The sequence below is a fragment of the Hylaeus volcanicus genome, chromosome 1 (assembly GCF_026283585.1).
Source record: "Hylaeus volcanicus isolate JK05 chromosome 1, UHH_iyHylVolc1.0_haploid, whole genome shotgun sequence".
NCBI lineage: Eukaryota > Metazoa > Arthropoda > Insecta > Hymenoptera > Colletidae > Hylaeus > Hylaeus volcanicus.
In genome coordinates, this window is record NC_071976.1 from 35,374,095 (window position 1) to 35,396,561 (window position 22,467).

The 22,467-nt window shown below is 40.9% G+C and overlaps 1 protein-coding gene across 1 annotated transcript in view; it reads left to right on the top strand.

The window, feature by feature from the left end:
- The window catches only part of LOC128884013 (hormone receptor 4), a 38,738-nt gene extending 16,271 nt beyond the window's left edge, over window positions 1-22,467 (top strand). The window contains exons 3-11 of the mRNA XM_054136976.1: window positions 7,122-8,177; window positions 8,844-9,387; window positions 11,616-11,826; window positions 12,013-12,366; window positions 18,654-18,788; window positions 19,555-19,818; window positions 20,286-20,478; window positions 21,034-21,161; window positions 21,485-22,467. Coding sequence (XP_053992951.1) covers window positions 7,122-8,177; window positions 8,844-9,387; window positions 11,616-11,826; window positions 12,013-12,366; window positions 18,654-18,788; window positions 19,555-19,818; window positions 20,286-20,478; window positions 21,034-21,161; window positions 21,485-21,565 — 2,966 coding nt within the window. The 3' untranslated portion in view covers window positions 21,566-22,467. The remainder of the gene's footprint in view (window positions 1-7,121; window positions 8,178-8,843; window positions 9,388-11,615; window positions 11,827-12,012; window positions 12,367-18,653; window positions 18,789-19,554; window positions 19,819-20,285; window positions 20,479-21,033; window positions 21,162-21,484) is intronic.

Sequence of the window (22,467 nt, forward strand, 5' to 3'; positions counted from 1 at the left end):
GATTATAAAACTATACATTCGTTAGTAGCAGAAGAGATTCTTATAATATAGTGCATACATGTACACAAGGATACCTGTAGTATATGACCTGAGAATGTTGCGTCAACTGCTCGTCACTGTACGAAAGTGAAAACCCCGGACGTGGACTAGGAAAATATTCTTCGACACATGTATCTTGCTACCCAGAAAGGTTCTTACACGAAGCCAGAGCAGGGCTCCATGGGTCATTCGCCTGACACATTTTATCTGAAATGCGTCTCTAAAATGACGTGAATCCTAATATAAACTAAAACGTCATACTATCGATTAATTTGACGAACTTCAATTAAATACGTGAATTGAAATGCGTCTCCAAAATGACGTGAATCCTAATATAAACTAAAACGTCATACTATCAATTAATTTGACGAACTTCAATTAAATACGTGAATTGAAATGCGTCTCTAAAATGACGTGAATCCTAATATAAACTAAAACGTCATACTACCAATTAATTGACGATTGACGAACTTAAATTAATAGGAACTTGACGAAAATATCTTTCAGTACGTGGACTGTCCAACTACAAATTACCCAGCAACAAGATGGACTCAAACAGAGACAATGTTGCGAATAGCCACTATAGTGTCCAGAGGATCTTCGAATCGAATGACTCAAGGTCTTACAGGGTGAGATCAACCGTCACCAATCGTGACGTCATGGTGTAGCACGGTCCACCTCCCGATTGACGGAACGTGAGTCACCAGTGTCGTCGTACCAATCAGGAAGCTTTGCGTCTCTGTGACGCCAGGACTAATATTCCGCCATCGTATGTACGCAAGCGGCTGCTGGCAGTAATCCTCGATGCCAGTAATCCCCTGTCTAAAAATAAAGTCACCTAAGTCCCTAGCGCCAAGCTGCCCTAAGCTACCCTAACACCCCGAAACTTACGACGGTTGCACCTGACGACTATCCCTTCTCGAAGCAAGAATCTCGGTGTAAGGATAACCAAGTAAGGATAACCAAGCACTGACCTAGCAGGAGTAATAACAAGGATCAGTAAAAAGACTTTGGGAACCCCTGGGATGAGGGTCTGATCGTCATGGGCTGCACGCTAATCGGGGTCTCGATGGCTGCATCGATTTTTCGGATGGGGTTACGAACACGATACCAACGACCCTCGACCTACTCGCGATCAAAGGTCAGAGACTATTGTTTGGCGGGAAACGGAATCGATGGTGACCACTGCGAACCCGGACGAACGTTTCGACGGTAGCTACGTTCAGCTAGGAGAGGAGGGACTAAGAAGACTAGGATGAACGCAATTTCCGTCGCTAGGCGACTGGTGGCGCGTCACGAATGATTTTCACATGGTACGCGCGCGGATCCTCGGGACATGAATGAGTTTTTTTTTTCGAAGGGACGCGCGTTCCGGGATCGAGCCTCGCCAGAACCCCGGAGAATCATTGATCTTTCTTGGCGAGGCCACGCGCGGCCCAACGTCATACTCGCTGAAGAGTGTACGACGCAATTGCACGGTGACGACAGTGCCGGCTGGAGCCTCGCGGATGCAACAGTATGGAGAGCGAGGGATGCGACCGGGGTCTCTGACTGAGGGTTGGAACTAGGGATAGCGTGGTTTCGTTCGTGCGTTTCGATCTGTCTGTCGGGCATTCGGTACGATTTCGCACTGTTGAATCGCTGCTACTTGTTGAATGCTTTGGTGCAAGAAACTGAAGTAACGTGGCGAAGGGCTGGGTCTCCGATTAGATGATTAACCATTTGACTGCGAAAGGCGTATACGGACGCACTCGAGAAATGAGCTCAGAGAAATGTTTTATGTTCGTTAAATCTATTATTAAAAAAAAATAGCAGCTTATAGAGGATAATGAGACGAAACTTTTTTATATTTATAGTTTATTCGTAGGATGCTTGGTTTCGGAAATAAAAATTGTAAAGTTACAGGTTCGTTGGAAAAATTGAATTTCAAGCAAACGGGTCTTCTAAATTTGCAATTTTTATCTCTGAAACTGAACGTCCTATGAAAAAAAAAAAAGTAGATATCAAAAAGTTTCGTTTTGTCGTTCTCTGTAAGGTGATATTTTTTTTTTTTTTTTTACATTCGATCGTTCGACTGTTGAAAAAACAGTAAATATTTAAATTTCATTTGCAACATTCGACTACGTATAAAATAATTATGCTATCGTCCCCAGTCCTGGATGCCACGCGTCGTTATATTTCTGCCAATGATTTTCATTCTTTTTCGCGTTTCTTTAAATTACAATGAAAATCTAAATTTATAATATTACAGGGCGAACATTGACAATAATCGTGTTTTCGATTCGTCGAGCTTCAATTAGTTGCTAATATCGCAAACGAAAGTAAACGTCGCGTATCTACTTTTCGTTACGTCTGACCAGTGCTGTGTTATACTACTTAACTCTGTCCGTTAAGTGATCATAAGTGACTAGAAAAGTTTTCAGCAGACTCGCAAAGAAAAACAAGACTGCTATCGTTAAGAGAACATGTCTACGTTAAATCAAAATATTTATAATAAAATGACGGTAAACAAATAAAATGCAAGTACTTAATTTTATACGATACTCTCCCGTTCTTATCGAAGAAATATCTCGAATACGTGGAATCGCTTCTTAAATACTTGAACCAATAATAATTAAAATACGTTAACTAAATATTCGTAAGTACAACGTTTACGAATGTTCGACGGTAAACAATGTACGCAAAGGTAAATAAAGTGCCAAAACAATGTAACGACCAGAACTTTGCAACGACTCGTAAAGTCTTTTAAAAAGAACCTCGTACTCGATGAAAACATCGTGTACAAAAGACTGAACGTTGAACGTGCCCACCAATTTCCGATACACCAAAGAGAATCGTTAAAGTTCGATAAGCAGTTCCGTATGAATTATGGAGAGGACGTTAGAAGGAGAATGACCCTTGAAGTATCGGAACAATGAATTTCCACTTAAAAAACAACATGTTCGTCGTGACCAACCCCCACTGGATGGAGAATTGGAGCCCGAATATGGATTCAAGGACGCCAATTAATAGCTTCCTGTCTCATCCGTGTCTGTATCACCCTTACAACGGTTTCCCGATGCCACCTTATCAGAGCTACTTCGATTTCCATCGTTACTTTAGCTCCCAACTGATGATATGTCCCTACGCAACATACCATCCTGGATATTGCTGCTACGAATCGAAGGAGTTCCATTCGTCGCTATTCGGTAAACGATCTTACGTACCGCCAAATAAAGTGACTTTGCCCACTTTTCAAATAAATGTTAGCACGACCGAATAGTACGAAATTTAACCTTTTAACTACTGGACGATTTTTGTTGGAAATTCTAAAAGGCTTAGAGGTACGAATTTAAAAAAAAATATCAGCTTACAGGGAATGACAAAACGAAACTTTTCGATATTTACGGTTTTTTTCATAGAACGTTTCGTTTCGGAGATAAAAATTGAAAATTTAGAAAACCTTTTTCTCGACACTCAATTTTTGCAACGAACGTGCAACTTTTCAACTTTATCTTTAAAACTAAGCATCCTATGAATAAACTGTAAATATAAAAGAGTTTCGTCTCGTCGTCTCCGATAAACTGATATTTTTTTTTTTTTTTTTTATTTTTTTACATTGATTTAACAAATACAAACATTTCTCGATCCTCGAGATCCACGTAGTTAATATCAATGACTCGATAATTCGCGATGAAAAATTGGCGAAATCATCAGAGATGAAAAGAGGGCAATGTCACCTCGTTTAATGATAGTAATTATCCGCGACCACTTACTAAGAACACAGAGATCAATGGCTGCAAGTCACCGCTTCGACGCGAGCAATCATCCTCTCGATCGGCCTATTAATCGTCGTGGCAATCACCTCGTTAATCGCGCATCATGATTTGTCATTCGGCATTGACGGTGCCCGTTAATCAATTCCGCGTGGGGGATCACAGTCGAAACAATTGAACACAATTGTACACCGATCAATTTCCAAAAAAAAAACACGTGTACGTAAAATTCCAATTTATTAACTTATTTTTTATAAACAATGACATTCTACATATTCTCGGAAATCTCTAGAATAGATAGAGTACAAAAAAAAAAAATGGCTATTTATGTAAGTTGGGAAATTAACAAGAAAAAGCAATCGATCGATAGAAACGTTGAAGCAAGAAGTATTCGCGCGACTGCTTAATTTTTAACACTTGATTAAAAAGAGACAGAAATTTACATTAATTATACATTTACGTAAATTATATAAACAAGTAATCGTTGTTTGAACTGTATTCTAGAGATTTCCGAGAATATGTAGAATATCATTAATTATAAAAAAAAAAAAAAAAAAAGAAATTAATAAATTACAATATTCACATAGTTTTTATGGAAATTGATCGGTGTACGAATACGTTCTACACCCACTGTACATCTATTCATAAAAAAAATTTAGCAACCGAACTTTCTGCACTCTTAAAGTCGCATCGCCTCAAAGAGCCAAGAATTGCTCGATGGTTAGGAGAGAAATTTTGACCAATGGCAATGCTTCGAACGAAGAAGCCCCTCCGCGTTAAGAAGAAGAAGAAGAGCGCGTAGGCGACACGACAAAACGAATGATCCGCGATAACCGATATTCACGGTGATCGAGCTATTAATAGCTGGGAAACTAGAACCTAGGTACCTACAATCACAACTCGGCCTTGTCAACTGCATTCCTTCCTTGACCTACACGAACAGCAATAGTCCCACATCCTTTCCACGAACCCAACCACTCCGAGCGAGTGTTTACACTTTCCTGTCGGTCGCGTAAATTGCTCTCGCTGTGAAATATCCTCGTGGCTGCACGCCGCTGCAATCTCGAAACCTTTCCCTGCACCTTGGGGTGCGATACAATGCTGGAAACGCAGGAGGGAATCCGCGTCTCAACGATCTTAAAGTAACGCCACGCGGTACGTGGTCGTCGTTCCCTCCGAGCTACGCGAAAAAAAATCTCCTGGAAAACTTTAGCGATGCTTTTACTGCTCCGTCGAGAGGTATTAAGATTCATTTTTTTTCATCCGATTCCGTGACGTGCACGAATGGTACAGTGAGGCGGACCAGTATCGGCTCCACCTTGACTTCAAACCGCGTTGATATGTACTTTTATAATAGAAATTCTACAGGTCTTTCTTGATGAAAATGTACACCGTGTATCGAGTCAGCTGTCCATTCGTGTCTGCAACTTTGGAAAATAATAGTTTGAGCTAGTCAATTTCATTGATGTACTTATTATGTACTATTATGTACAAACTTGTCCCTAAAGTTAATCGATTATTAACAGTGCTTTTACTACAATATTAGAGACGACTATTGTAATAGAGAATTAATTTGATCGATAAATTAGTTTGCTCTCTCTCTCTCGTAGTTATATAATTAATAGTCACGAAATCTGATATACTATGAAGCAACTCTTTGACATGTTACATTTGTATAGTTGTATTGTGTGTTTACTGTCTTCGTAGTAAATTTAATTAGCACAGTATAGGCACTTGTATAATATAATATAGTATCGTCTCTTTAAAAACAAATAATTCAAACAAAGAGAAAAATATTCTTCCTTAATTAAACGTAAAATAATTCGTGACGTGTATATTGGTTTTCTGTCGATCAAACAGAAACGGATACGTTCCGATTCTTTATAAACACCAGAGCTGATTCTGCCATTTGTAAAAAAAAAAAAAAAATAGAAACAAAAAAAGAAATCAAGTTCCAGGATAGAAACGAATTAAAATAGATTCGTAAGAGCAGAAACTTGAATTTGTAAAACAAGTTAGTATTCCTTTTTCCCAATGGTATACCACCAGTCACGTGGCACGTAACACACGCGAAGTAACAACCCTGGCGAAAGAGACAACGCGGAGAGATTAAAGTTTATCGATGCATCGTGCCCGATTCGGTTCTCGAACGGACAGGAAGAAAATACAACGCGCTCCTTTCGAAACGCGGCTGTCAACGTTATAAAACAGCAGATTGGCAGCGCGCGAGACGATAAACGCTATTAATCATCGTGATAGACCACCGACGTGCCCGTGCACGAATGATTAATAACATTTTCATAACGCCTGAAACCCCCGAAGACCGTGCCCATTAACGCGAACATCGGAGTTCAAGACAGTTAGGCGAGCATTGAACCGAATAGTTTCAACCGACGAACGAATAAAGTTTCGTAATAGCGCGCGAATAGGCCTACCCGCAACAATTGTTATTAATGCCCTGGTGAAAAACACGGTTGCCTAACCGTGGAAGAAACATAATGAACAATACGTTACGTATTACCGTCGCAAAGTGTCAAAACGGAATGCAAACATGTTCATCTCCGTTAGAACGACCTCGGATCGCTACGGATTATTTACAGCTGAATCTTTCGTTGGGTTATTTATACGGGGTGTGTAACAACGTTTTGCACCTCGAATATCATAAGGACAATGTTGAATGGTTCGATGGGGCTCGCACGATGCCAAAAATATTGTTCTTTTTATGTCATTCTTTCTGGAGATATCTATTGGAAATTGGGCGAATAAGTGAATAATAAAGTATTCAATTTATAGATAACTTTAGCTTTGTTCGCTAAATTGTCACGAGCAAACTGTGATCTTTTCTCAACGAGGAGCTGCGCGAGAAGAACGCTATTAATGAAAATATTATTATTGTTATCGAAACGTTTGATGCTCTACGAGCTACTATCGCTGGAAACGTTGCCAAAATTGAGATAAAAAATCTTATTGCTATTTAAAGGTGTCTATTTTCCTAAATGAGCGCTATTAATTAAAATATTATTATTGTTATCGAGACATGTGACGGTCTACGAGCTACTATCGCACATTTCGCTCCACATTTCATAGACGTATACCTTTCATCCGTACCAGTTCCCCTGAAATCGACAGCCATCGCTACTGGAGCCCCGTAAGAACCATTCCTCGTCCCATCGCCATCGTGATCGTCGTCATTGTCACGAAAAAGACAGCAGTTACGCGACGCGCGTCAGGACGGATCGCGGCGATATATCGTGGTCTCCGTCGAGTAAAGCCTCTCGCTAATGCACAAATCAAGTATAAACAAGCTATCAACGCCTTATTTCTCAGACTCCCCGGTATCCCTCGGATCAGCAGGCTCGCCGCTCGGGATCCAGCCGGCGGACGCTCCTTCACCCATAAACTTTCCTGCTCCAGGGGAGAGCATGGCGGACACCTCGACCCTGTCCCCGGAGGCTACCATGCCGGGCTCGCCGGGCTGCCCTGTGGTCAAAGTCAAAAGCGAGTACCTGCTAGGAGTCCCGAGTCCAGGGACGCCCAGGGACCCTCTGCGAGGAAGTGGCACGGGAGCGAACATGGAGGCTCGCGACACAGCTTGCTCGGAGCGTGCGTCTCCCGATTCGGTCTTCTCGGACGCCACATCGCTGGTGAGCTTCAGAGTCGTCGAAGAACAACAGCAGCAACAACAACAACAACAGCAACAACAGCAACAACAACATCACCAACAGCAGCAGCAGCAGCAACAGCAGCAGCAACAACAACAGCAACAACAACAACAACAACAACAACAACATCAACAGCAGCAACGTTCGAGTACACCGGCACCGACCAGATCGTCGCCTTACTCGCCGATCCAGGCGGTGTCCACGACTCCCATGCCCCAGGAAGCAACCTCCAGGAGCGACAGCCCCGACAAAGGCGACTTGTCCTCCGCCCAAACCAAGGAGGAGTCCGATAACTCGGTTTTCGACGGAGGAGGTGGCAGCAGCGGGGGTGGCGGCCGGTCCGAGAGCTCCAGTCAACCCAGCCACAGGAGCAGCCCGTCTCCTCAATACAATTCCAACCAGAACATGAGCCCCAGCGGTAGCACCACGCACAGCGTTCAACAACAACAGCCGCAGACACCGCCCACGCCGCCCAGACCTAGAGCGCCGTCGGTGCCCCCTCATCTTCTGGCGCATCATCAGTTCTGGTCGCAAAACGCCGGTATGCAGGGATTCGCCACGCAGAAGCTGATCAACGGGGTCATCAGCAGCGCGGTCAACTACGGACAGAACGTGTCGGTCGTGTCTACCAGCAGCAGCACCAGCCTGAGCAGTAGTCCAGGAAGCGGCGGTAACGGAGCCAACTCGGCGAGCTCCGGCCCGACTACGACGACGTCCTCCTGTAAGTTAACCGTTCAATTACCTTACAATGTTGCCCGATGATTGATCGAGCCTGTTGCGAACTTGTTTACTCGCTACAGGTGTTCCTTTAGACGCGTTGGGACAATTACGAGAACGCCAACGAAAGTTTGGGACGTTCGAAGCAAGGCTATTTTTTAGAGTCGCGCTGATATTACCGGATATATCGGTTTAATCGCGGTCGTCGATGAGACATTTAGAATTTCGTTCGTTTTCGTCCTCGATAGCCGTTATTGTCCTAAGCTTGACGCTACTCAAATTTCAATCGCGTGTATCTGTCGAGGTAAAGAAAGGCGAACGAAAATTCCAATTGAGCGAACGATGAGGAGACGAATGCAAAAAGAAAATTTCAAGTTTTCCAAAAAGGAGGCTATCGATACGGAGGGTCTCGCTTGGGATTCTAGGCCCAGAATATTGGGATTCTTCCCATTTTCCTCCGTATCGATTTCAAGAACCTAGCGTGTGAGTGCCATCCACGTGCGACCGCTACTGTAAATTTCAACCGCTTATATCTCAACAACAAAGCGTCAGATTGCAAAATTGTAAAGGACTTTTCGATTCGTACCGGTATAAAGACTTGATCCTGAAAAAAATGTCGTGGTAAGTTTACGGCCCGAACTAACAGATTGGAATTCGTCCGTGTTTCCAGACGAAACGATGAAACCTCCGGCGCAGAGGCCAGCGCCGGCACCTCCTAGACCACCTCCCACGGTGATCATGGGAGAGATCGGCGGTGTCAGGACGATGATTTGGTCCGCGCCGCCATTGGACCCCGTGCCACCGCCAGCGGCGTCGTGGACGACCACCGCTGCGGCGGCCTCCTGTTCCTCGTCGGAGGAATCGGCTGCCCAGCTCCTCCTGAACCTCGGCCAGGAGTCCAGAGGCAAACCGTCCTCCGTTTCCTACCTGTCCGGTCCTCCTCTCAACATGGAGAAACTTTGGGCCGGCGACCTGACGCAACTGCCTGCTGCGCAGCAGATGCAGGCGCTGAACTTGACGGCGTCCGGGTCCAGTCAAACGTGGGTGAGGAACGGCGGGGTCAAGTCGGAAACGACGTCGCAGTCGATGTCGATAGCGCCTCCCGCGCCACCGATGCCGCCTCAGGAACACGAGGAGGACGAAACGCCCATGATCTGCATGATCTGCGAGGACAAGGCCACCGGTTTGCACTACGGTATCATCACGTGCGAGGGGTGAGTTCTGTTAGAAGTATCGTTTGGGTTACAGCACAGAGAAAGCGAACAAAAGCTGGTTTAATATTACCGCGCGAATAACGAGAAGGTTTAAGGAATTTAGAATTTAGTCGTTCGCCGCGCTCTAGGACTCGTACAAGACTTAGGGAACCACGAGTCGGTCGTTGGTTTTGAGAAACACACACACAGAGCCAGTGAGCGCTCATTACAGTCACACCAAACCCGCGAATCTCCAACACCAAGGTGTTAGGGAACATTCTCAAATTTCTACTGCATCTGACAAGTATAAAGTAAATGACGATAAAAAAAAATTGTTTCTCGTTCCTCAATGCGTGTTAAATAAGCCCTCTGAAAAGAAATTCTATTTCATCTGTCACACTTCCAAAATAAATTGTCAAATTTTAGGTCTTCTTTTCTGCCTCTAGAGTGGTTTTACCCCTTAACAGAAGCTGTTATCGGCGTTTCCTTTGCACGAATCAAAGTCTGCCGATCTTTCTTTTGAAACTGGTGCCTCTGTTTACAAGGTAGAGCGACAGCCATATCTCAAGGTGCTTCCCATTCTAATATAGCCTGCAAGGCGGTTGATTAGCTCCTAAAGTTACTACAGGGTATCGTTACACGGTTCTTTTTGCTTCTATCTATTGTCGTGTCGGACGAGCCCCGGCAAATTACTTGGGAAAAGTCCACGAACTCCCCTATCTATCCCAGATATAACCGTAATTCGCCAAGTATGAATCTTTAAACCGTTTTCTAGGCCACAGTATCAAGACATTCCCTCGAGGGGACACGTGCACTTTGAAACTTTATTTAACCGAACAGAAACACTCGTAACGACTGATCGACAAAATATGAATGGAATCTTAGTTTGATTTTTATATTTTAACCTATCGACCGCGTTTTAGTCTTCTCCACTGTTGAAAATCGTCCAAGCTGATATTTAATAAAAAAAAAAAAAAAAAAGAAAAAATTGTATTCAGTAAATCTTCATAAAAATTCTTCTAATTGATTCGTAATTTCCTCTTATATTACTATTTATTGCCCAATTTTTATGCAAAATTACTGGACAATTTGAAATATAAAAACGAAACAAAAGATCAAATTGAACATAAACGAAACACAAGCTTTGTTTGTATTTCGAGTATTCGTGCATTAATATAAATACACGACAGGAGGAAAAAGAATATACATCGAATCGTCTTGTAAAGATTTGTAACACGTTGAAAGGTTACGGTCTAATCCTCAACAATTGATAAATTCACTGACAAAAAATAAATCGTGATCCGTCAAAGTTCATTCGCATTTTGATTCGACTACGGTGACTACGAACGCGCAATATATCAAAAACACATCGCGCGTGTAGAAAACAGAACAAATGCCAACGTCGACGGGTTTCGTAAAATGTTTCTGGAAAAGGTCAGCGAAACTGTGTCGCCGAAAACGAATCCAATTTTGTAACGTCGTATTTGCGCACGTGAGCACCGCGCTTTTCATTTATTTTTCGACGAGCATAGTGCAATTCACGCTTCGGAGAATAATTAACCAATCTTCCGTGGTGTTTTCGATTCTGGGCTAATTAGTGCTCTGACTTTATCGTATTCGCTAATAAGACACGTTTCGCGTTAGATCGATTGTTTTCGTACCTTGATACAAGAAATTTTATTAATATTGACGCAGCGAAAGGGGCTCAAGTTATCGCCTTTCTAGTTTCTCAATTGTTTAAGGAATAGAAAGCCTTCGAAGTTTGCAATTTTTACTAACATTTCACGCAGTAATTGTTAGAGAATTCTACGCAGTGAACATTTGTCTTGTTATGTGATTAACGCCATACAAATTGACGATATGAACATTAAAAGAAAAAATCATATCAATGTACAAATATTGCAAGTGTTGCATAATTACACAAAAAAAAAAAAAAAAAGACAAAAGTCAGTTTTCGTAAAAATGTGGAGTTATTCTTATCTTATTTTCGAAGTAAATTCAAGCTAAGCATTCGTGACAATAGAATGCTAAGAAACGTTCAGTTTTCAAAGTTACGAGACGAGTTCTGATCTGTTGTCATTTTTTCAACAAACCACCTTAATTTTACATAAACTACAAAAGATACAGCCGAAGACGCAAAAGTGTATCGATTTGACACGGTTTGGCTCGTAGAAGCTTTAAGATTTTAATTTCGAATGCTGTTGTAATTTGTTTGAAGTGAAACATTATGCGCGATTCTTTATGCGCAGGTGTAAAGGATTCTTTAAGAGAACTGTACAAAACAGGCGGGTGTACACGTGCGTGGCGGAAGGTGGCTGCGAGATCACGAAAGCCCAGAGGAACAGGTGTCAGTACTGTCGCTTCAAAAAGTGCATCGAACAGGGTATGGTCCTTCAGGCCGTTCGAGAAGATCGAATGCCTGGTGGAAGGAATTCTGGTGCTGTGTATAACCTTTACAAGGTTAGTATTAAAGTACACTCGGTGTGTAATTCTCATTTATTAATCTGCTCGCGATATATTTATTACTTGTATAAATATTACATAATCAGATATCTGCAACCGTGCGTCTTCTCTAAAATGATTAGGTGGACCGGAAAGTAACGTCGAATGATTCGTTAATGGACTCTGGGCGATTTTTGTCCCCAGGTGAAGTACAAAAAGCACAAGAAAAGTAACAAAACGAGCGGCGTGGGCGGCAGCATGGGTGGCATGGGTGGCGGCGGTAACGTTGGCGGTGTGAACGGGTCGGGATCCCTAGGTGGAAGCAAAGGCACCATGGGCTCGACGATGCTGGACAAACACATGGCCGCGGCTGCGGCAGCGCACCATAGCCAACAGCAGCACGCTCAACTGGCTGGTGGTTTCCTTCATCATCACAAAATTTCGTCGGGCGACCCGCTCAACTCACAACCTACCCCCAGTCATCCGAGTCACCCCGCCCATTCGGGTCACCTCGTCAACGGGACGATCCTGAAGACGGCGCTCACCAACCCCTCCGAAGTAAGTCTTTTATCCTTTCGCTATAGGTAAATGACAGCTAAAATGTTTTCTCGAATTGTACAGTGGGTGTAGAAAGTACTCGTACACCGATCAATTTCCCAAGAAACTTTTATGTGACATTGTAGTTTATTAACTCCTTTTTTTTTTATAATTAAAAGTTTCCTTCGTGACGTATACAAGGAATAAGAAAGAATATTTCGAAATTCAACCCCTAAAGGGGTAAGAAGGGGTTGCAACGTATAAAACGTCGCTTAGATGGATTACCTTTATTCGTTACTCAAAACTTTAACCCCTTCGGGGACGAATTTTAAATGAATTTTTGTTTGGTCTAATCAAGGTCGAGAGGTTAATCCGAATAAGTATTTCATAGTTAATTTTGGGCATCTTCGCTGGCCAGCCGAAAACGGTTGAGAAACGCTGATTTAGCCAGCTGATTCGACGCGCGAAACATTAATTAGCCTTTTGTCGAGACGGTCTCGGTAGCGCATATAGATCAACGTCCGCGCGTTACGAACGACTACGCGGTGATTTATTCAACGCGGCTCGTTAGAAATCGAATGCAGGTCGACAAAAGTTGATCTCCAGCGAGAGAATCCACGGCGCTGATGAGAACGTCCCGAAGGCATCTTCACTTTCACTCTCGACGCAGCTGCACGCGATCGGATCACATGCTCGCGCGAAATCTTTCCTGTTCTCGGTTTCTTTTTCTTTATCCTGTTCTGTCCCAAGCCTCGATTAGTCGACCGCGTTAAAGTGTTACGCGGCGAACCGTGAAATCGCGGATACACGATTACGATCCCAGAACGCAAAGTTCCTCTCCGAGGAAAATTCAAATTAGAGTCGATAGATCGCGATGACAATTCTGACCAATCGTCTTTTTACGAAATCTTCGACTGCGGGACGATTATCTGTCGATAATTGTAAGAGGCGCGGAGGTGTGAGTTTTAAAAAAATATCACTTTACAGGGAATGATAATACGTAACTATTTTATATTTATAGTTTATTCGTAGGACGTACAGTTTCAAAAGTAAAAATTACAAGCTTAAGAGACCTTTTTTCGTGAGATCTCGTAGTGATCTGGTCCTGTAGCTGTTGTTTCAAAGAAAAAACAACAACGGTCGCGTAATCGAATTTTTTTTTGAAAATATCACCTTACAGAGAATGACATAACGAAACTTTTTTGTATTTACAATTTTTGTATTTAAATTAGTTTGTAGACGTATGAACAAGCAAGAAATAATTTCTTCATATAATCGTCAAAAATTAAAATAAAATTCATGCTAAATTGAAGTATCGTCATCGGCTAACTAAATATAAAAACTCTACTCGTTAATTAATTCGAATGTAAATGAATTCATAAATGGACGAATAATCGAGAAGCAATTTCTGCATATAATTCACAAACGAATATAACAAAATTCACGGAAAGTTAAGGTCTGTCATCGACTAAAATAAAATTCATACAATATCGAAGTGTATCGTCGAATGAAAGTACATCGTCGACAAACTAAACATAATATCCACTCGTTGATTAATTTGAATATAAATGAATTCGTGAATGTACAAACAACCAAGAAATAATTTCTCCATATAATTATCGAAAAATAAAATAAAATTCATGTAGAGGTTATCGAACTCCCCCACTGTACATCGATAATATACTTGGCTACCATTGCAAAATTAAAGAACACCGTAACTATTTTTCTGTCCAAGAGTATGGACACTCGCGACCGAATGCATATATCATCGGCAAGTTGATAATGAAACGGCCTACAAGAAAAAGGCGACAAAAAATAACCTCGGACGGACTTCGATCGATCTTTAGCGAAACGATCCTGAAATGAATGAACTCCGCGTTGCAATTTCACTTTCTTACGAGGCTGCTTGCGCAAGCCTCAAGGTTTCCCACATTACGAAAGACCGATAGATACGAACGAGCTCTCGAGAATCGTCGGTCGTCGTTGGTCGTTGGTCGTCGGTCTCGCATGCCTTTTCGTACTCGTCCAAACACCGTATTATCTGTTCGATCGTGAAAGTGTTTCCTATTAGGTGGCGAAACAGCGGTAACGCGGCCCCTCTAGAAGTCGTTCGACGTTGGAAATTAATCCTCCGGGATACGGTGGACTCGTCTTTGCGCGAATACAGCTTCGTCGCTGATCGAACGATAATTGAATTTCTTCTGCGCGATGCAATCGCAATAGTGGATTTGCAGACGCTGTTCTAGCACGACGCTTGTACAATTATCGACGTTCGAACGCAACGCGAACGCGGAGATCGCATTGTTCCGTTCTAATCGACGACGGGCGAAATTTTGTTTCGATATCGAATGACAAGACAATCCGAACGTTAACCCTTTGGAGTTGTAAAGCCAGCTGGTTAGGTAGTTGGAAGTGTCCTACTATCTCATTTTACTATTATATAAAGAGACAGCGTTTGTTTGTATGTTTGTTTGATTTTTAGAGATCCAAGCAATATTTTATCAATTGACACGAATAATAAAAAGTTTAGATAAACCATTTCCATATTCTCTAGATCATCTTCAAATAACAAAGTAACATTTATAAATATATCAGGTATGAAATAATTTTTACGTTTTCATGTTATTTTACGTGACCATTTTTAAACTTAAAGAATGAAACTTTCTTTAAATTGTAACTTTTTAGTCGCTTTGTAAAAACAATTATCTTTAGTGATTTACTGTTGAGCGTAACTTTCATTTTTATACGCATTTAATTTCGCGTTGACGTTCCTCCTAAATTTATATATCTTTCTCGTTTTACTTTCACTTTGGTTTCTTAAAGTAGGTACGTATAATTGACGTTTATTTATGCACCGAAGAGGACTTAAATCAAACCTGGAAAGGTTTATTGAATAAATAAATTATACTCGTTTCGACTATACCCGCTACGATATTTACTTACTCGATTACTTCAAAATTATTTTCTAAACTACAACATATGCTAGACACCGACAGAAATTATGGATAAACGTCGTTATAACCAAAATTCCCAGTGATTCGACGCAATCAACATCGTCATGAATCCAATTGAAATTTCTTGGTACATTTGAAGTCAAACTATCGGTATCTTTAAATTAAAGTCTAATAATTTGGGAACATGTTTACAAGGTCTTGACGTGGGTCGCGATTGACCCGGAACTCTCACAATTCTCGTATCGCAGCACGAGGGGACGTAATTTTCGAAATTCACGAGAGGGTCTGCGTCACGCACTGAACGCGCAATGATCCGCCTGGAGATGGAAAGTGACCTCCTTAATGGGGCCTCTTCGAGCAATATTTATCCGGTGCGTTCGAGTCATCGATTTCACTTTTGGCAATGGCCTCTACCAGGCCGAATGTTCCCGGTAATTCTTGTCATTGTTTGCATATCTCTTTACTCGGTATGCGACTATAAACGTCCCCCCAACGTTTTCGATAATCGTTGAAATCTCGTTCCAGTAGAGTAGAATTTCCTAAAGCAGGCGGACACGGCCACTAAGTTACTCCCAATGTTATCCCAGACGAAGCAAAGAAGCTACTGTTAAGTATATCCGATTAAAAACATTCTGTAAAGTGATGCTTCATAATACTTGAAACGTTGCAATGTATTCTCTGTCTACATTTACGTATCTAGCGCGCAAATTTTTCAATACCTGATCCATAAAAATCAATCGGTATACAGTGAGCTGACGAAACGATAAACAAGTATCGACATTCGCCAGAAACGACCTTACTTTCTGGTCGCCCTAATATTTCTGAAACTTTGAAGCTTCAAAATAATTGCATGTTTCAAAAAATCAAAGTAATTAAATGAACAAAGTTCTCCTCGCATACAATTAGATTGTAGATTGTTTATCTCAATTGCATTTAAGTCGAAAAGGACCAAACCGATATAATCAAGAATCATACTATTCCTGAAAAATTGCAAATTATCCATATCCTGCTATTACATTTCTAAAATTTCAATCCATAAGAAAACTTCCTCCCCGATGAAATATATATTTTTCACCAAATAATTACGTACGAGTTATTTATCTCAAATGCGTTCAAATCGAAAAGGACCAAATCTATGTAATCAAGAATTATAATATTCTTAAAAAGCGACAAATTATTCGTAACCTGCTGTTACATTTCTAAAATTTGAATCCATAAGAAAATTCCATTCCCGATATACAGGGTGTCCCAGCATCGGTGGTACAACCGAGAAGGAGGTGATTCTACATGAAGAAAACAAATCGAAAATAAGGAATAAAATTTTTTCATTTGTGGTTTCGTTTTCGCGAAAATCGATTTTGAATATTAAGCGAGTACGGGTACACTTAACTATGGCCTAGATAGATGGATCTCGGTACAGGCTTTAAATTCGCTCTAAATTCGTAGACAGGAACGAGTAATACAGCACATCATCTTGATACTAATGATACGTGTACTACTTATTAAGTGTATAAACATACATAACATGTATAAACATACATACGACTTGTATCGGAATCCATCCATCTGAAGTTTAGATGTAACTATGGCTTAGAATCTAAACCATAGTTACATATGTATATGAGTACTACTTATAAGTGTCACATGTATAAACATACATACGACTTGTATCGGGATCCGTCCATCTAAACCATAGTTACGTGTACGCGTACTCGCTGAATATTCAAAATCGATTTTCTCGAAAACGAAACCTGAAATGACAAAATTTTATTTCTTATTTTCGATTTGTTTTTTTTTTTTTTGTTTTTTCATGTAGAATCACCTCGTTCTCGGTTGTACCAGCGATGCTGGGACACCCTGTACAAGTAGGTATATTCTTCAGCTGAGAACCAGATCCCGTAATTAGACACATAACACCAGGTAGCGAGCGCGTCGAATCGATGACGGCACTCCTGGGAATTAGAGTTCGCGATAGCGGAGGAGCTTTAAGGAGATGAAAAGATGAGAATCCACGGTCGTCGGTACCCGATAAGAATCGCGACGGTCGTCGAAGGCGTCGTTCGTTATCGACGACGCATCGAAGCATCCGAGCGAAACACGACGACGACGACAGGGCAACTCGGAGAGGTAGGGACAATAGAAAATCAGCGACAGCCGGTGCCAAGGACGAGCAGTTCTCCGACGGTTTCGTAACTCGTGAAAGTCTGCACAAGGGACACTGACCTCACCCTACCTCCTTCTCTTCCTCCTCCAACACCTTCGTCGTCTCTCGCTCTACGACGACGACGACGACGACGCGGATCGCCTTCAGCGACGAACGTGTCCCACGGTTCGGTCGCGTTCGCTGCCGTCGACGAAACTTAAAGGTACCTATGTATCCTTTCGAGGTGAGGATCGCCAGCTTTCGCCGAAGGTGTCGGCGCGGCGGAGTCGAGGCCGCTCTCCCTCTCGTGCGGTCTACGAATACCGACCTCGAGGAAGTACCTCCTAAAGGTCAGTGAAAGGCCGGATCGAATTCACGTAGGAAGCTCGCGATTTTTCGACGGAATCGAAATCGGCGTCGATGGGCTCCGGATAGCGCGTTCGTCGCTCGCGGAAGTTCGCAAAGGTTCGGCACCTTTTGTCTCGAATTTCCCCGCGGTGGAGAACTTTCGAGAGTTGGACTGCGATTAGAGTTAGACGGATGCTTCTATTTCATCTCCCGTGCGCCTTCGTCCGGACCACTGACAATCAATGAGAAGCTTTCGCTGATAGGAGGCATTCTTGATGGATTAATATGTTAACGTTTAACCAGCAGAAAGTTGCCAGATGTAGAAATAACGCGGTGTTGGATTGAGAAATATCCCAAATCACCATTCTGGTACTTTTATGTTTATTTAATAAAATAGAAAACTTCTAATTTTCATTGGTAACCGGTTGCACGAAATCAAATGGAATTTATTGAATTTTGTATTTAGACGGGGACTGGTATCAATGGATCGATGAAGTGTTTCCGATGAGAATGACCCCAAACACGACCATATTCGCACAATTTTTCGTTAGCCGTCAGTATAATTATTTTTTAAATACTATCAATTTGGTGTAATTGAAAATAATCCAAAGATGATCGTGTTTGGACTCATTTTCATTAGGGATACCTCAGTGATCTATTCGTAGTGCTTATACAAATTTGTATCCGAAATTATAAAATTTCTGATCTTTCTATGCGAATGATTTACTCCATTTTATGAAGTCAAATGGGTGTGTATAAATTAAAAAATTTATTTCATATTTTCAATTTAATTTCAAGCGAAATATGTAGCGGTGCATTTGGATCAACGATCAAATTAATATCGAAACTTTCTTCTGTTCAAGGTGGTTCATTTAAGGCAGAGGCTAGACAACGCAGTGAGTAGTTCGAGGGATCGAGCTTTCCCATTGGACGCGACCCTCGCCATGATCCAAACCCTTATAGACTGCGACGAGTTCCAAGATATCGCCACGTTGAGGGTATGTTCAATTCGTACATTTCTATTTTCAGGAATAACTTTAACTTCGACGCTTCTACTCTCACAAGTAACTTCAAACTCGAGACTTTCAGCTTCTTAACCCTTTCAGACCTGGCGTTCACAATTGAGGGCACGAAATTTAGTTGAGGACTCGTATTAGGTGGACTGGAAGGTAATGTCGTTCTTGCAATTTGAAATACTTGTTTATCACTCGTCAACTCATTGATTTTTATCGATCAGGTATGAAAAATTTGCACACCAGATGGCAATAGAAATTTATTAAAAATTTGTTTGAATTTAACGTAAAAGAAACGACATTACTTTCTAGTCTACCTAATACGTTACCGACACTATCGTTTATGGCGAATGTCCTTGTTTGTGCACTGACAATCTAATTTCATAGATATTCATGCTGTAACAGTAACGGAGCAAAATGAATCGTGCACAATTCAGTAATGTAATATAAAACATCAAATATTTTGCATGTATTACTTATTAATAAGGCGAAAGAAACTTTTGTGACAACCTAATACTTATAACTAACAAAGTCGAGTACTCGAAAACTTTTTAATCAAACTTCCATCGATAGAAATTTTGCGAAATAACAATGGCTCGTGTTTTTATTTGTTCACTGTACGATTTAAGCGAATGTCGAGGACATTCCTATACGTGAAAAAAGTTGCGCGGCAGTCAACCTGTTAACAAGGAACAGTCACGCATACCTGAATGTATCGATTGCTCACGAACGTCTTTCGCCTGCATTGCAGAACTTGGACGAGCTGCTGGACCATAAATCAGACTTAAGTGAGAAGCTGTGTCAGATAGGAGACAGCATAGTGTACAAGTTGGTGCAGTGGACCAAAAGGTTACCCTTTTACCTTGAGTTGCCGGTCGAAGTTCACACGAGGTTGCTCACCCACAAGTGGCACGAACTCCTGGTGCTGACCACGTCCGCTTACCAAGCGATGCATGGTCAGCATAAGTTTACCAATGTCGGTACCGACGGAACGGGAGCGGATTTTATGCAAGAAGTAATTACACCATCTTTCCATCTTCATATTCGGACGCCTTGAAAACTTTATAGCAGAGATATGCATTATCTCGATACAAAAATTACTTAAAGAAAAATCGAACGAAGATACTTGGATTTTATCAGTTATTCGAAGGCTTCGAATAATTCAAATCATCTTTAATCGACGAATAAGAACACTTTTTCATTCGATAAATGATTCATCTTCAGCTTTGTTGAGTAACGTTTACATCTTATATCTATGTCTTTATTCCTTATTCGAAAGGTTCGATTAACGCGAGTTATCTTCATTCGACGAATAAAGATACTTGTTTTTATTTAACAAACTGTTTACCTTCAGTTTTGAGAAAAAATGTACGTCTTCGTTTGTATCTTTATTCGAAGTTTGTTATGGAATTTATTAACGAGTCCTCGAGATGAAGTAGTCAATCCAAGATCTAGAATTCATAAGTAAATTTGTGGTGACAGGTTTCGAACAACATGTATACGTTGCAAACGTGCCTAACCAGCATGATGGGCCGGCCGATAACCATGGACCAATTGCGGCAGGACGTAGGGCTCATGGTGGAAAAAATCACGTACGTCACGTTAATGTTCAGGAGGGTGAGGCTACGGATGGAGGAGTATGTCTGTCTGAAAGTAATCACCATGCTCTCGCAAGGTAAGTATCTTTATCGAATCAAATCTAAACAAAAATCTCTCGATAGTATATATTTCTTCTGTCTAATAAAAAAAAAAAAAAAAAGAAACTGCAGTATAAAGGAATGTATATCGTTTTATTTTTTGATAATGCTGCAATTGGAGATGCAAAATGTAAGTTTCAATAGAAATATTGATTATAAAAGATTCTTAGCCAGCGTAAATTTAGTAGTTGTAATATTGTTAATTTTTAGGAATTGAGCATAACGTTTTTAAAAAGTAGACCCCTTAAGCTACAGCCTTCTTGTTCGGTGCAATTTTTTAATACAATGGTGATTACATTCGGATATCAATAAAGTTTCATTAGGTTTGCAATAAAACAGTCTGATTTACATTTAAAATAAGGAAATAGCTTTCGGTGTATCTAAGTGCAAGCACGAAGGAGTTAAAAAGTTCGCTATTGGACGAGAGAAGATTGAGCTTTGAGAAAATAACTAGAAGAAATTCTAAGCAATCTAAGTCGACGCTAACAACAATTTTATTCACAGTTGTTTCTCTTGCATCTGTCTTCTCTTAGCACGTGGAGGTACAATGGAATTAGAACAAATACAAGAACGGTACATGAGCTGTCTGCGAAGTTTCGTCGAGCACAGCGCGCCTCAACAGCCGAGTCGATTTCACGATCTTCTCGTCAGGTTGCCGGAAGTAAGTTTAAGAATACAAAAAATTCCCCCAAATATGGTGTCGAAACCCCGTAATTTTTTCTGCGTAAATTGTTGAAAACTTTCGATCCAGCACAGCTTGCCAAGAAAATTAATATACGTAATAATAATTTGACGAAAAAGAAACATAGTCTATTGGGAATAAAAATAAATAGTTGGACCAGTAAAATTTCATTCTAATGACCGTACTTGAAACACAAAAAGGAAAGCGATTACTTTCATTAAAAAAAAAAAAAATAAATAAATAAATAAATAAATAGAATTGACGACTTAAGTCGATCTCCTGTTTTTCTTCCTGAATTCCAGGTACAATCAGCGGCGGCTCTTCTACTCGAGAGTAAAATGTTCTACGTTCCTTTCCTATTGAACTCAGCAATTCAAAGATAGTAAATAAAAAACCAACTGACGAGAAACGAAGCTGAATACCTATATACATACTATACATATAAATATATAAATATATACATATATATATATATATGTATAAATAGAAAAAGGATATATATGTGTATGAATATATATGCGAGGAAAAGAAAAGTAATAGAACCAAACGAACAAGGAAAAGCAAACAGAGATAGTAAAGGCTCGTCCGACAAAATGGGGAAAGGCTTTGTTTGCGTATGTATGATAACTATATAAAGGTATATATGTATATATATATATATATATACACACACACATATGAATAATATAAATCTGTGTGTTCGTTGCGTTGTACAAACGAGTTAAGGGAAAGGAACGGAGAACCGTGAAAGAAGCGTGATAAAAATAAAGATAAAAATAGAAGAAACACACGGGAGAACGAAAGAAAATGCTGGAGACCTGGAGCAACAACCAAGGAGAGAGAAAGAGGAACGATATCGTGAACAAAGGTGAACAAAAAAGAAAAACGAGAGCACGAGGAAGAGAGGAAAGAATGCTTTAAATAAGGAAAGAAGGGAAAAAAAATTGAAGAAAAAATATTAAAAGTTCGCGAGAGCGAGAGCGAAAGAGAGGGAGAGCGAGAGAGTGAGAAAGCGTGAAAAATACATAGAGAGAGAGAGAGAGAAAGCGCGCCACCTCGAGAGACCGAGAAACGTGTCTCAATCGAGGAGGGAACTGAACTTTTTTATCGAAACTAAAAGACTATAATAATATATTTCTGTACGCAGTACCGCGCAACTACGTCATTGTGTGTTCACGTTGCATAATCCGATCGATAATAAGACTCTCGTTACGTACGCTCACTTGTAGGCCATCTACTACCACCTACTACTACTACTACTACTACTACTACTACTACTACTACT